At 36.1% G+C, this 12,198-nt stretch overlaps 1 protein-coding gene across 1 annotated transcript in view; it reads right to left on the minus strand.

Moving 5' to 3' along the window:
- Positions 1-411: 411 nt before the first annotated feature.
- Positions 412-12,198, minus strand: part of LOC122255597 (uncharacterized) — a 13,315-nt gene continuing 1,528 nt past the window's right edge. The window contains exons 3-20 of the mRNA XM_043019776.2: positions 11,978-12,101; positions 10,268-10,943; positions 8,937-9,038; positions 8,296-8,452; positions 7,166-7,311; positions 6,866-7,030; positions 6,376-6,486; positions 6,053-6,166; positions 5,599-5,719; positions 5,329-5,462; positions 4,956-5,082; positions 4,693-4,839; positions 4,219-4,407; positions 3,976-4,105; positions 3,613-3,809; positions 3,123-3,278; positions 2,721-2,801; positions 412-2,085 (exon numbers count right to left, since the gene is read on the minus strand). Of these exons, the coding sequence (XP_042875710.2) occupies positions 2,020-2,085; positions 2,721-2,801; positions 3,123-3,278; positions 3,613-3,809; positions 3,976-4,105; positions 4,219-4,407; positions 4,693-4,839; positions 4,956-5,082; positions 5,329-5,462; positions 5,599-5,719; positions 6,053-6,166; positions 6,376-6,486; positions 6,866-7,030; positions 7,166-7,311; positions 8,296-8,452; positions 8,937-9,038; positions 10,268-10,943; positions 11,978-12,101 (2,943 nt within the window). The 3' untranslated portion in view covers positions 412-2,019. The remainder of the gene's footprint in view (positions 2,086-2,720; positions 2,802-3,122; positions 3,279-3,612; positions 3,810-3,975; positions 4,106-4,218; positions 4,408-4,692; positions 4,840-4,955; positions 5,083-5,328; positions 5,463-5,598; positions 5,720-6,052; positions 6,167-6,375; positions 6,487-6,865; positions 7,031-7,165; positions 7,312-8,295; positions 8,453-8,936; positions 9,039-10,267; positions 10,944-11,977; positions 12,102-12,198) is intronic.

Below are 12,198 nucleotides of genomic sequence, written 5' to 3' on the forward strand. Positions count from 1 at the left end.
TGCAGTGTAATTAACATATGACCACACTCTCTTTAATAAAATGGAAAAAAATGAGTCTTGTGGATTTTCTCTAGTCTTTGCAAATTGTAAAGTTAAAACCCTTACACTGTTTTTTTCTTGGTCCCTTATATCATTTGGAATTTTAAAATACAAATCCAATATCATTATCAATCTAAAAAAGCAAACCAAAAGAAAACCATCCAATATTCACCAAAAAACTGATTGTTATTCATGTTTAATTCACGGATTTAAGCAACAGCCAGTACTGACTTTTCATTAACCCATTGTGGACGGGGGATAGATTTGCTTGCTCAGGCTCCAGGATGGGTTTTATTTCAGAGCGAGGCAGCTTCATACAATTTACCTTGACTTTTCCCACTCTCTTTTAGGCACTCATTACAGAGTTAGCCATTTTTGTGTTTTACTTTAGGTGTTTTACTGTATTTAAAGACTTATATCTGTCATATCAAAGGCTCTATTGCAGTTGATTAAAATGATAATATATGATCCCTAACAGCTCACTATTTCCTTTATTCTCAGTGTGATAGAAGCATTGCTGTTTTATGGGCGGACAAAAAGTATGCTGTTATGAACAAAATGAAACATATAACCATCTACAATGAAGATAAGTTGAAGAGGTAGGGAAGAGGAAGGAAACTTGTGCTTATAACTGTGAGTGCCACAGTGAAAGGCATCCCTACTGGCACAGGGATACATTGGACACTGGGCATGGTTTGAGTCACCTTCTTCCTCTCGTTCTGCCTGCACATCCTTCATCTGCAGTACTTTAGAGCAAGAGGTCAGCAACTTGCCATGTGCCATCGCTCTATAAAGATATTGGTTGCTAGAGATCGTGGATGGGTGCAATTCAAGGCTCTCTCTCCTACTGGTGCTAGAAGACAGTGGTGCCAACTAGGTTTTGGATGTTAGGTGAAACCCATTTTGCTTAATATTACAGTAATTATATTAATTATACTGCAATTGTCATCCTCACTTACTCATTACTCATAGCACAATAAAATAACATTGGTCCAAAATCCTTGAACATCATGATGCCTGTCGTTAGGCCAGAGCTCCTGTGTCATATTTGACGAAAAAACACGTCACCCGTTGTTAACGGGTTAAAAACAAACATAATTTCATGTGTAACAGAGATGCAAGAAAATACTTTACACTAAAATTCTTATTTTGAAATTCAAAAATATAGCACAATATTTCCACGTTTTCATACACATTAAGTTATTTGCAAAAAATATTTGTTCATATTTTACTCAAAATGTAGCATTAACATTTTTCCTTACATGCAATTACAGATTTTGAATTCTGTAGACCCTTATAGGGAAACATACTGTTATGTCTTTTACTGATAAATTAACTTAATGAGACCATTGGCTGGGAATCAAATAAGATATAACATCTAATGCTACATATTATAAAATAAAATACTTGGTACTTATATACATAAATTAAATGACTCTCAGTATAGTCTAACACATACATAATATTCCAATTTCAATGGTACTTAGCTCATTCTTTGGTTAAAGAACATATGACAAGGTGTGTCCTACAAAACTGCTAACAAATATTACACATGGTAGATATAAAAAAATAAAAAAGTTTTGTACCACTTGTGAACTGAAAAGGTCTAGAAGTCAATCAGATACATAAATGACCAGTAAAAACATTACAATTATCAAGCTTATTATCTGTGTCTTGTACATCTGATATTTCTCATGTTTTTCACCGGTTTTATTGTTAGACAAAAATCCATTTATGCTGAAGTTGTTTGTATGCTTCAAGAAACCTTAAATATACATAAAAAATATATATAAATTACTGACTTTACCACAAATAATGACATATCAATCAACCTCTTTTTCATTAAATCTAGTAATATTTTGGCTCCTTCCACAAAGAATATATTACTGCTTGTTTCATTCTCCTCTTATCATGTATATTGATCATGTATATTATTGATGTATTACTCCCACACAAAGAAACTAACATCAGTTGAGCCGATCACATTTTTTCAAGAGATTCTTGGACTGCAGCAGCATTTTCCAGAAGCAAGCTGAATTCGTGATGCTGTAAAAGAAAAGAAAAGAAAAAAATTCCAAAGCAGCACATACTTTAAAGTGAATTAGTATAGATTATAGATACTGTTTCACTTCTACAAATTAGCTTTACTGAAAAAAAACTATCACAAAAAGAAAAAAAAGAAAGAACAACTAAAGTGAATTAGTATAGATTATAGATACTGTTTCACTTCTACAAATTGGCTTTACTGAAAAAAAAACTATCACAAAAAGAAAAAAAAGAAAGAACAACTATGTTCCTTAAAAAAAACATTCCCTCAAAATAAGGAGTGACTCTTCTTGTGTTTTATTAGTTAAAGCAGAATGAGTCAATAGCACATCACAGATACAAGAGTACAGATGAAATGATAATAGAGCAAACAATAATATTTTGAATTCTATCTGAACTTCAACGGAATACTAGTGAATTACAGAAAAAGTGTTCTGGTAAAAAATCTACACTGACTTGTAATCAAAAGCTATCTAACAATGTTAAGAATACCTGTAGGTGATTCTGCTTGTTTTCATACACAAACAGAAAATCATAAAAAATGACCAGTTATAAGATGCACAATTTTTTTTTTCTTTTTTAATGCAGAGGATTCCTTACAACAAAGACTGATTTTCTACAATGACTCATCTTACCTTAACACCTCTGACTGTCTCCCTCATCTTCTTTTCCTGTCTCTCATGATCTAGAGTTGTCTGCACTGCTTCCAGTTGTGCCTTGAAATGTTTTAAATATTAACCCACTCTGGATGGGTGGTACAGTACTGTACCTCTCATTCAAAAGCCCAGTGGCCGGGCGGCACAGTATTGTGCCAGCCATTCAATTGATTTAGGCCTAATAATTCGAACGCCCCGGCATTGTGACATTCAAGGCTAGAATTCCCCCGTCGTGGATGGGTTAAATATCATATATACATATGTATAATAAATATCACATTATTATAGTGATAACTTAAAATAGATATGTCAAATGAACTAATAAAGCCCTTATTAATCTATTATCATTCAACTAGAAAGTAAAAAATGAACAATATTCACCTGCAAGCGCAAACATTTCTCCTGCATGCGGGTAGCATTCAATCTTTCCTGTCGAGCTTCTTCCCGTGCTCGTCTTGCTGAATCCTGTGCTCCTGATGACAAGCCCATTTGATTTTTCTTCGTAGCATCTAGCTCTGCATTTAGGATGTGATTTTCCTGTGAGAGAGAGAGAGAGAGAGAGAGAGAGAGAGAGAGAGAGAGAGAGAGAGAGAGAGAGAGAGAGAGAGAGAGAGAGAGAGAGAGAGAGAGAGAGAGAGAGAGAGAGAGAGAGAGAGAGAGAGAGAGAGAGAGAGAGAGAGAGAGAGAGAGAGAGAGAAAGAGAGAGAGAGAGAAAAAAAAAAGTCAATACTTGCCCTATTTGATTTGCCTTTTACAAGTATTTCAATAAAAAAGGTGAGAAAAATTGAATTTCAGGAGATAATACATCCTATTCTTCTAAAGATACCATAATCTCATGCCTTAGTTACATTCCAGTCAACTTGTTGCTAACCATTGCAAGAGATGACACTTCCTCCTGGAGCCACTGTGAGGAGTGGTCTATAGATTTCAAATGTTCTGTTCTCTGCTGAAGAAGACGACCTACTTCCGTTGTCACGTTTCCAATAGCTGCACTGACTTCGAGACCCGAGAGTAATGAGGAAAGCTGTTCTTCAAGAATTGATACTTTCCCTGTTAATTCTTCAAGCTCTGGAAAATAATGCAAAAGGGTTTAAACTGCCAGATTAGGAATGTTTTCTACAGGTATAAACCACAAATAAAGCCTACAAAGTTATGTATCCACAAAGATTGTTAAGGTATGATGTTCTAACTGATCAGAATACAATATATCCTATGGTATTTACATCACACCAACCTTGATTTTTGTTATTAATCTGGGTGGAAACAGACTCCTGTAAGCTGCGCATAGCAAGATCCTTCTCTCGAAGCATTGCATGAAGCTGTTCCTCTCTCATCTGTCCATCCCCAACATCCTTTACCAGAGACTATTTAAGAATTAAAAGAAACATTAATCAGTAGAACAAAGTCTATTAATCAGAATAGGTCCAGAGAAACAGGATATAATACCTTTTCTATTCGCATATTAAGATGAACTGACCTGCACATGATCAACAGTATCTGCCCTCAAACTAGAGGACAGGAGACTAATGCAGCTTCCATATTCTGAGCTTGAGTCCCTGGAAGAAGTTGCACCAGTTCGATAGTCGTCAAAGCTCTTGCTTTTGTCCCCACTGTTGAATCTCCTCCTGCGCGTCAGGCTCCAAATGCGTTCTTGCAGGCTTTGAATCTATAATAGAAACATTGTATTTTAAGAGATTTACATTCAGCCTCATCCTAAGTACAAATAAATATGAAAGAAATGATAGCTAACATTCTAATATGCATTCCTCATCTATGCTGTATTAAAAAAGCATATTCAAAATCAATTACTAAGTTTCAGGTCATAATATCATATAACTTATCTACTCTTTGACATCTACAGCATTCAAATAACCTGCATATTCTACAAAATTACCAAACAAAATAATACTTGCAATGTAGAAAATTCCATAACAATGCTGTTAAGGTTTACCTTCTTATTTGCATCGCTGTTTTCCTCTGCAAGTGCTGCTGATCGATGTCTTTCCATTTGCATTTCAGTGCGTAGCTGCAGAAGCTTAAAATCAGCTGATCGTATTTGCCTTTCTAAATCACATTTTATAGCACCGCTGTTATCCACCTGGAGTGATAAAAAAGACAGTTCAATGAATTGAGAAGAATCATATGTGATACAAAAAGAGAATATAAGGTAATCATCAGTTTACACATAATGAAACTATAAATCTTTATGCTTACTTTGTCTTGTAAAATCTTCAGAGTTTCTGCGTGCTCAACTTTGAGAGTTCTAACATCAGACCTTAACACTGATGCTTCCTCTTGGACCTTCTGATGTTTTTCTTGCTCAGCATGTAATTCTGTCTCTCTGTATTCAAATGCAATATTTTCATCTCATTTCATATCCTAATACTTAAATAACATACTATACAGTTTATAGATATTACTTATATTCTATGGACATACAATTTTTCTCTGCCTTATGTCTCCACTTTAAAGGTAGTAATTATAACAAAAAGAATCCACTTTAGAAATCACTACTGGCAATAAATTTCATGTCTTCACTTAATTAAATAATTAAACCTCATTCTTTTATAACATCTTTCATACTTACAGATCCACGACCCTCTTTGAAAGACTCTGCTTTTCGGCTACTGCCAAATCTAGTTGCATGCGTAACTGATCTATTTCCGCTTGTTGGTGCTTCAGTGTCGATCTCAATCCTTCAACTAGCAGGCCATTCTCCTCCTGGATAATATTGAATGAATCATGAGGAAACAGTAGATTACTTTCATGCACTCTTTATAAAGATCATCAATCATAACTCATGACATTAATGAGTATGGTTGCAAAATATCAAAAATGTCTACATGTGTATACATACATCTACCAGTTTGACTTGATCTGCTTTAAGGCTGAGCTGATTCCGGAGCTCAGCTATTGTGGATTCGTGTGCTTGGTTCTTCTTCTGAGCATCATGAAGACTGTGTTCCAAGTCACTCACTCTGGAAGGGCCAATACTTCACATCAAAATCGTATAAGAATATATAATACTTAATGAAAATAATCAAATCATCATCACTGGTTTCATAAACTTCTACAAAAGTACTTGGTGATTTTCAAATTACAGCAACTCCTAATATCACATTTTTCTTTGCATATGGTAATAACAGCTGTGTATGTCACAACAAAGGATATGTGATGACAATCCAAATTACTAAAATAAAGTAAAATATACTAATGTTTCAACACACACACACACACACACACACACACACACACACACACACACAAATAATAATATTATTAATAATCCAAAACTACCTGACTCAACTGACCTCGAGTCCATTGTTCGCTGAAGCTCAGAGACTTGTTGCTGAAGTCTTTGTCTCGTTGTCTCATGCTCAGCAGTCTGTTTCTTAATAAGCTCACTGAGGCGTGCTCTCTCTGCACTGAAACATCAAATTCATTTCATCTTTACTATTCATCTAATTTTTGGAAGATTTGTAAAATCAAGACTTCCTTTTTAATGTGCAAAATGTATCCAAACATGTATTACAACATTTCTATCTAAATTTTGGCAATAAAAGTAATATGACACCATCATCCTAAAAATAAAAAAACAAATCTCATTCAGAAAGAAAATGACTTAGTTCATTACTGTGAGTCATTCAGGCTCTCTTCAGCCTGAGCTAAACAATGCTTCAGGGAGGTGTAGTCTCGGTTGTTGTGTTCCTTTAGACGCTGAAGTTCGAGATCTGAAGTTCTCATTCTGGGAATTAGGGAAAGAAGGAATAAGAATGCATAATTTTTGTGAACAAAATACATTATTAAGAAGTTCATTGGCAATCTTACGTGTGCGTATATGTGCGAGAGGTGTTGTGTACATGTGTGTGTGTGTGTGTGTGTGTGTGTGTGTGTGTGTGTGTGTGTGTGTGTGTGTGTGTGTGTGTGTGTGTGTGTGTGTGTGTGTGTGTGTGTGTGTGTGTGTGTGTTAGATAGACATATATATATGTCTTTGATATTCTACTTGATAATAAAGACTACTGAAGCTGTTATAAAAAATATATATATCTTTTTTATGTCACACTGGAACTTGCACATATCCTTTTTAAAAAGTTAGGCAGAAAAATACTTTTTGGAACACTAACCTTGCTTCTTTCTGGAGGGCTGCTTCTCTTAATGATTCTATTTCGAAAGAACAGCGCTGAAGCTCCTCTTCCAGGGTGTGTGATCGTGATGTTTTCCTCGTGAGTTCTCCGAGCAAGAGAGTCATTGCAGATGTAATATCTTCTAAGGTGCGTAAGGTGCTTCGTCTTTAAGGTCCAAAGTAATAATGAATATACAAATTTATAAGTCTCTAATGTCTTTCTATAGTAGCACCTGATTTTCTTATCTTTTAAGGGCATTTTATATTGTAAAATTTATCAAAATTTGAAAATTCTCTTTACCTTCTTGGAGAGGTTATGGCCATGAAGTGTTGCAAGCCACTTGTTGAAAGTCCTTCTTCAACTTGCTGTAACAACTGCAGTACACACTTGTCTGTTCGAGCTGCATCCTCGTCCTGCTCTATTAGCCGAGTTTCCATACTCTGCATCTGTTGTGAAAGTTTACTGGATCAAAAAATCATCTGAAACTAGTCTACTCCCCCAAGGATCACAATGAGGAACCGCAGACCCCCAACCATGCTTTAACACCAACATATAAAACATGCCATCCCTTTGATGATACCTGTGAATATGTGTCACCCATATTTCTATATAAATGTATCTCTATATTGCAATGAGACTGATGATAGGTAGAGAATGGTAAACAATTGCTAATTATTTGCTGATAAGTATCTTTATAATTCATATTTCACAAATAGAGAGGACTGACAGAAATCTTACACATTTATTTGAAGTCCACACACTACAAAAGTTAAAACTATTGATCATTGCTGAGCATATTCTAATTTACTATCAGCAATACCATCATTAACCATTCCGGGACGGGACAGAGCGGTTTTGGCTACACATGGTCATTTCCCTGGGGCATTTTGAAATGCAGAGGCCTAATGTGGTGGGCTATTTGTATGTTGACGCAGTGGCCAGCTGCTATGCTCCTAAACACCCAGATGGCCAGACAAAGCTATGATGTGGTGTTCACCTCACCAGTGGGAAGACCAGCCAAGCCATGACGTGAATGTCACATCATCCATTGTTAAGGAGATAAGATCTACAGCTTCATTTCTGAATCTTAAGATGTTCTATCTATTTTCTATCATGAATAGCTCGTAATTTCAACAAAATGAAAAATGCAGTAAGAAAGTAATCCTATCCCATGAAACATGCCCGTCACAAAGGGGTTAAATGCACCATCAACCCACCGTTACAACACAAGTACAAAACCAAATGGGCACACATATATTGCAATAATACATAAACATTCCAGATATACCAGTTCTGTTCAAACAATCCTTGGTTTATGATGTAACAATCTCTGAAATATCTAATACATAAATCAGTATAATCATCCTGCAATTCGCATCAACATCCCATTAACTACACATCAACAGGTCTATAAACTTGAATACACTTGCCTGAGACAAGACTCCCTGTAGCTGAACTGCTGCAGAGTTGAGCTTAGTCTCCAGTGTAGAATGCTGGGCTTCATATTCCTCTAATTCTTCAAGTGCATTATCAGCTACGCAAGAAGTTTCTATTTTCAGTTGCAAGGTTAAAACCTGCCGCAACAGCCTTGAAATAGAAGACAGTAAGATTGAATGATAACCATAACAAAAAAAAAGAGGTGACTTAATCTGATACAACTTGAATAACAAAGGATAGAAAAAAATCTATATATTACTGTATACTGAATACCATCATGAGTTGAGAGGACCCCTGAAATTCTTTTGGAAATTCTTAAATCACCATAATCTAAAAAACATTTTAAAACAAACCTGCTGAAGAAAAACTATGACTAGGACTTTTTAAATCATGCAAATATGCTTATAAGTAACAGTATCACAATCAAATTGGTCTCTCACATACACACACACACACACATGCACATACACACACACACACACACACACACACACACACACACACACACACACACACACACACACACACACACACACACACACACACACACACACACACACACACACACACACACACACACACACACACACACACACACACACACACACACACACACACACACACACAAACTTACCTCAGGACATGGGCAAGGCTGCTGGTTGAGTTGAGAGACAATTTCAAGAGTTTACTGCACTCCTCGTGTACTGCAGTCGATATTTCAACTGAAGTCCTATTCCTGAATTACAAGGCAATATCAAGATATATTCAATTTGACTGACATACCATTTAAATATTGATTGACTTACTTCTCTCTCCCATACAGATTGAGATCTGTTGGCCATATATATTGCCAAATATATCATGTCAGAGACTGTAATATTCATCATTGTATATAGGTACAAGAGAGACAATGAAAGTATAAAAAAACTTAAAAGTATTTTATGGAATATGATGAGGAGTAAAATAGAATGTTATACTACTAAATGCACAGGTAATCATAAACTGTTTAATCAAACAACCATTCCAAATTATTTGTTATGTTTATATTCCAAAACTAACAAAACTCCCCCAAAACAAATGCTTCTTATCTCTGTTTTGAAAATGCTTAAAAGCAAAGCAAAAAATACTTTAAAACAAAAAAGAGGAAATGTAACTTCCTTTTAAAAACAAAAGTCTCCAAGCATCAAAATACAAGTGTCTCTAAGAGATATACACATCTATTTTTATAGATAACATTCAATTTGGTGTATAGTACATCTCCCAAATTACTCTAGTTAAAAAGAAAATAGCTTTATAAATATTTCATCTATGCATCACTTATTTAGCAACCCTTATATAATCAGACATGTTTTCAAAACCTATGAAGTTCGCACAGCATGATAGAAGTTATGGTAAGATTATAATAATCAATATTGAAAAAAAAACTAATGTTTTACAAGACTACACCATAATGGATTTTATTTTTCTAATCTAGTTTATTTTTATAAATATCAAAATGCAGAAAAAGGCCTTAGTGAAAATGCATATACACTAAGCAATATAAAGGCCAAATAATGTAAAAGGAGAAGTCATAGCAAAGAAAATTAATGGATTGAAATTACGAGACTTTTGTCAAGCAGACAAAACTACCTGGTTTAGTCCTTAGCATCCTGGGAAGAAGAGTATTTATAAGTGAGACACAATCTGACTATCATATCCAAGAAAAAGGTTTTAGATATATTGATATGCAACCCCTTAAAAGACTCTGCAATAAAAATGACGTAATGAACTGTAAACAAGTCACATCTATGAAATACAACTGGAATCAGAGAAAAAAATAGAATCAATAATAATTCCCTTTGTAATCTTATATTCAATTGCACATTCCTTTCTAAAGCATGATACACATAAGAATCAATACACATTGAGCCTGTAAAAAAAGAAGACAATCATGATGGAAGCTTATAGACTAAACATCAAACTTACCCAGAACTCTGATAAAATGGGATGCTATCACTGGGTCTTCCTAACGATGATCTTCCTTGAGGATTCTGAGATTCCTCACTTGTAAACTCGCGAATTGAAGAATTGCACACTTCCTTCACATCCTTGCTCACTCTCGTTCGTTCTTCGTACGTCTCTCTGTCAGGATTCACGCTGCCAATGGAATCTAGGGACAAACGAGGTATATTGTCTATGTTCATCCTTTCAGATGTCTCAGGGCTAGTGGTGAAGAAATAATCTCTGGTTTGTGAATCTCTTCTGCTGCTGCTGTGCGGTGAGTGATAGTGATCTCTTGGTATATCGTTATCAGAGTCGTACGCGTGTGTGAACTTTCCTTCTACTCCATTCCCAGCTTGTATATTTGATTCCTGAAGGAAGCTACCCGAGGACAGAGCTTCCCTGGCCTTATTTGGCTCTTCGTTGTTGCCGAAATAACCTGAATCAATATCTCCAACAATTTTTTCTGAATGGCTGTAATAGTTTTTTATCTTTTTCAATGGAGTGTTGAATTTTAGCTCTTGCTGAGTTACTTTTGGTGTGTTTTCTTTAGAAGCTGATATATTCCCTGGTGCATTAAAGCTAGACTGTCTAAGCTTTGCTCTTTCCAATGCCAGTGATTCTGCAGCTTGGATCAATCTCTCAATCTCATCCTCCTTATCTGAAAAACAACATCCAATAATTCAACAATCAATGTGTCAAAGAGAGAAAGAGAGAAAGAGAGAGAGAGAGAGAGAGAGAGAGAGAGAGAGAGAGAGAGAGAGAGAGAGAGAGAGAGAGAGAGAGAGAGAGAGAGAGAGAGAGAGAGAAGAGAGAAAGAGAGAGAGAAGAGAGGAGAGAGAGAGAGAGAGAGAGAGAGAGAGAGAGAGAGAGAGAGAGAGAGAGAGAGAGAGAGAGAGAGAGAGAGAGAGAGAGAGAGAGAGAGAGAGAGAGAGAGAGAGAGAGAGAGAGAGAAGAGAGAGAGAAGAGAGAGAGAGAGAGAGAGAAGAGAGAGAGAGAGAAAGAGAGAAGAGAGAGAAAGAGAGAAAGAGAGAAGAGAAGAGAATAGAGAAGAGAGAAGAGAGAGAGAGAGAGAGAGAGAGAAGAGAGAGAGAGAGAGAGAGAGAGAGAGAGAGAGAGAAGAGAGAGAGAGAGAGAGAGAGAGAGAGAGAGAGAGAGAGAGAGAGAGAGAGAGAGAGAGAGAGAAGAGAGGAGAAGAAAAGAAGAGAGAGAGAGAGAAGAGAGAGAGAGAGAGAGAGAGAGAGAGAGAGAGAGAGAGAGAGAGAGAGAGAGAGAGAGAGAGGGAGAGAGAGAGACAGGGAGAGAGAGAGACAGGGAGAGAGAGACAGGGAGAGAGAGAGACAGGGAGAGAGAGAGACAGGGAGAGAGAGAGACAGGGAGAGAGAGAGACAGAGAGAGACAGAGACAGAGAGAGACAGAGACAGAGAGAGAAAGAGACAGAAGAAAAGAGAGAAAGAGAATCAATAAATAGAGAAAAGGAAGTAGAACTTAAGAAAAAAAACAGAACTGCTACTTCTTGAAAAAATGATAACCCTGGTTAGACATTTTAGAGCGGATTCATACTAAATTTTCTCAAAATTCTAGATAGCTGGTATCATCATGATCTTGAAATGGTTGGAGGGAAATCCATCCCTTTTGACAAAAAGTTAATAGCCCTTACATAGCATTAATAATCATTCCAATCAGGTGACTAACCTGGTCTAACTCGCACTGTCGGAGGTTCAAACGAGAATGATTCTGCTGATGTTCCTTGGCTTCCAGTCTCACTCTGGCATTCTGAAGCACTGGTCCACACACTATCACTATCTTGTTCAGCTTCCTGTTCAGTCATCAAAATCAGATGTTATAAGACCTAGCTTCATGTAACAAAATAAAAGAAAAGAAATGTCATAGATATCAGGGTTACAATAATCTCA

The sequence above is a fragment of the Penaeus japonicus genome, unplaced genomic scaffold (assembly GCF_977035675.1).
Source record: "Penaeus japonicus unplaced genomic scaffold, GWHDUDI00000001_assembly GWHDUDI00000014, whole genome shotgun sequence".
Taxonomy (NCBI): domain Eukaryota; kingdom Metazoa; phylum Arthropoda; class Malacostraca; order Decapoda; family Penaeidae; genus Penaeus; species Penaeus japonicus.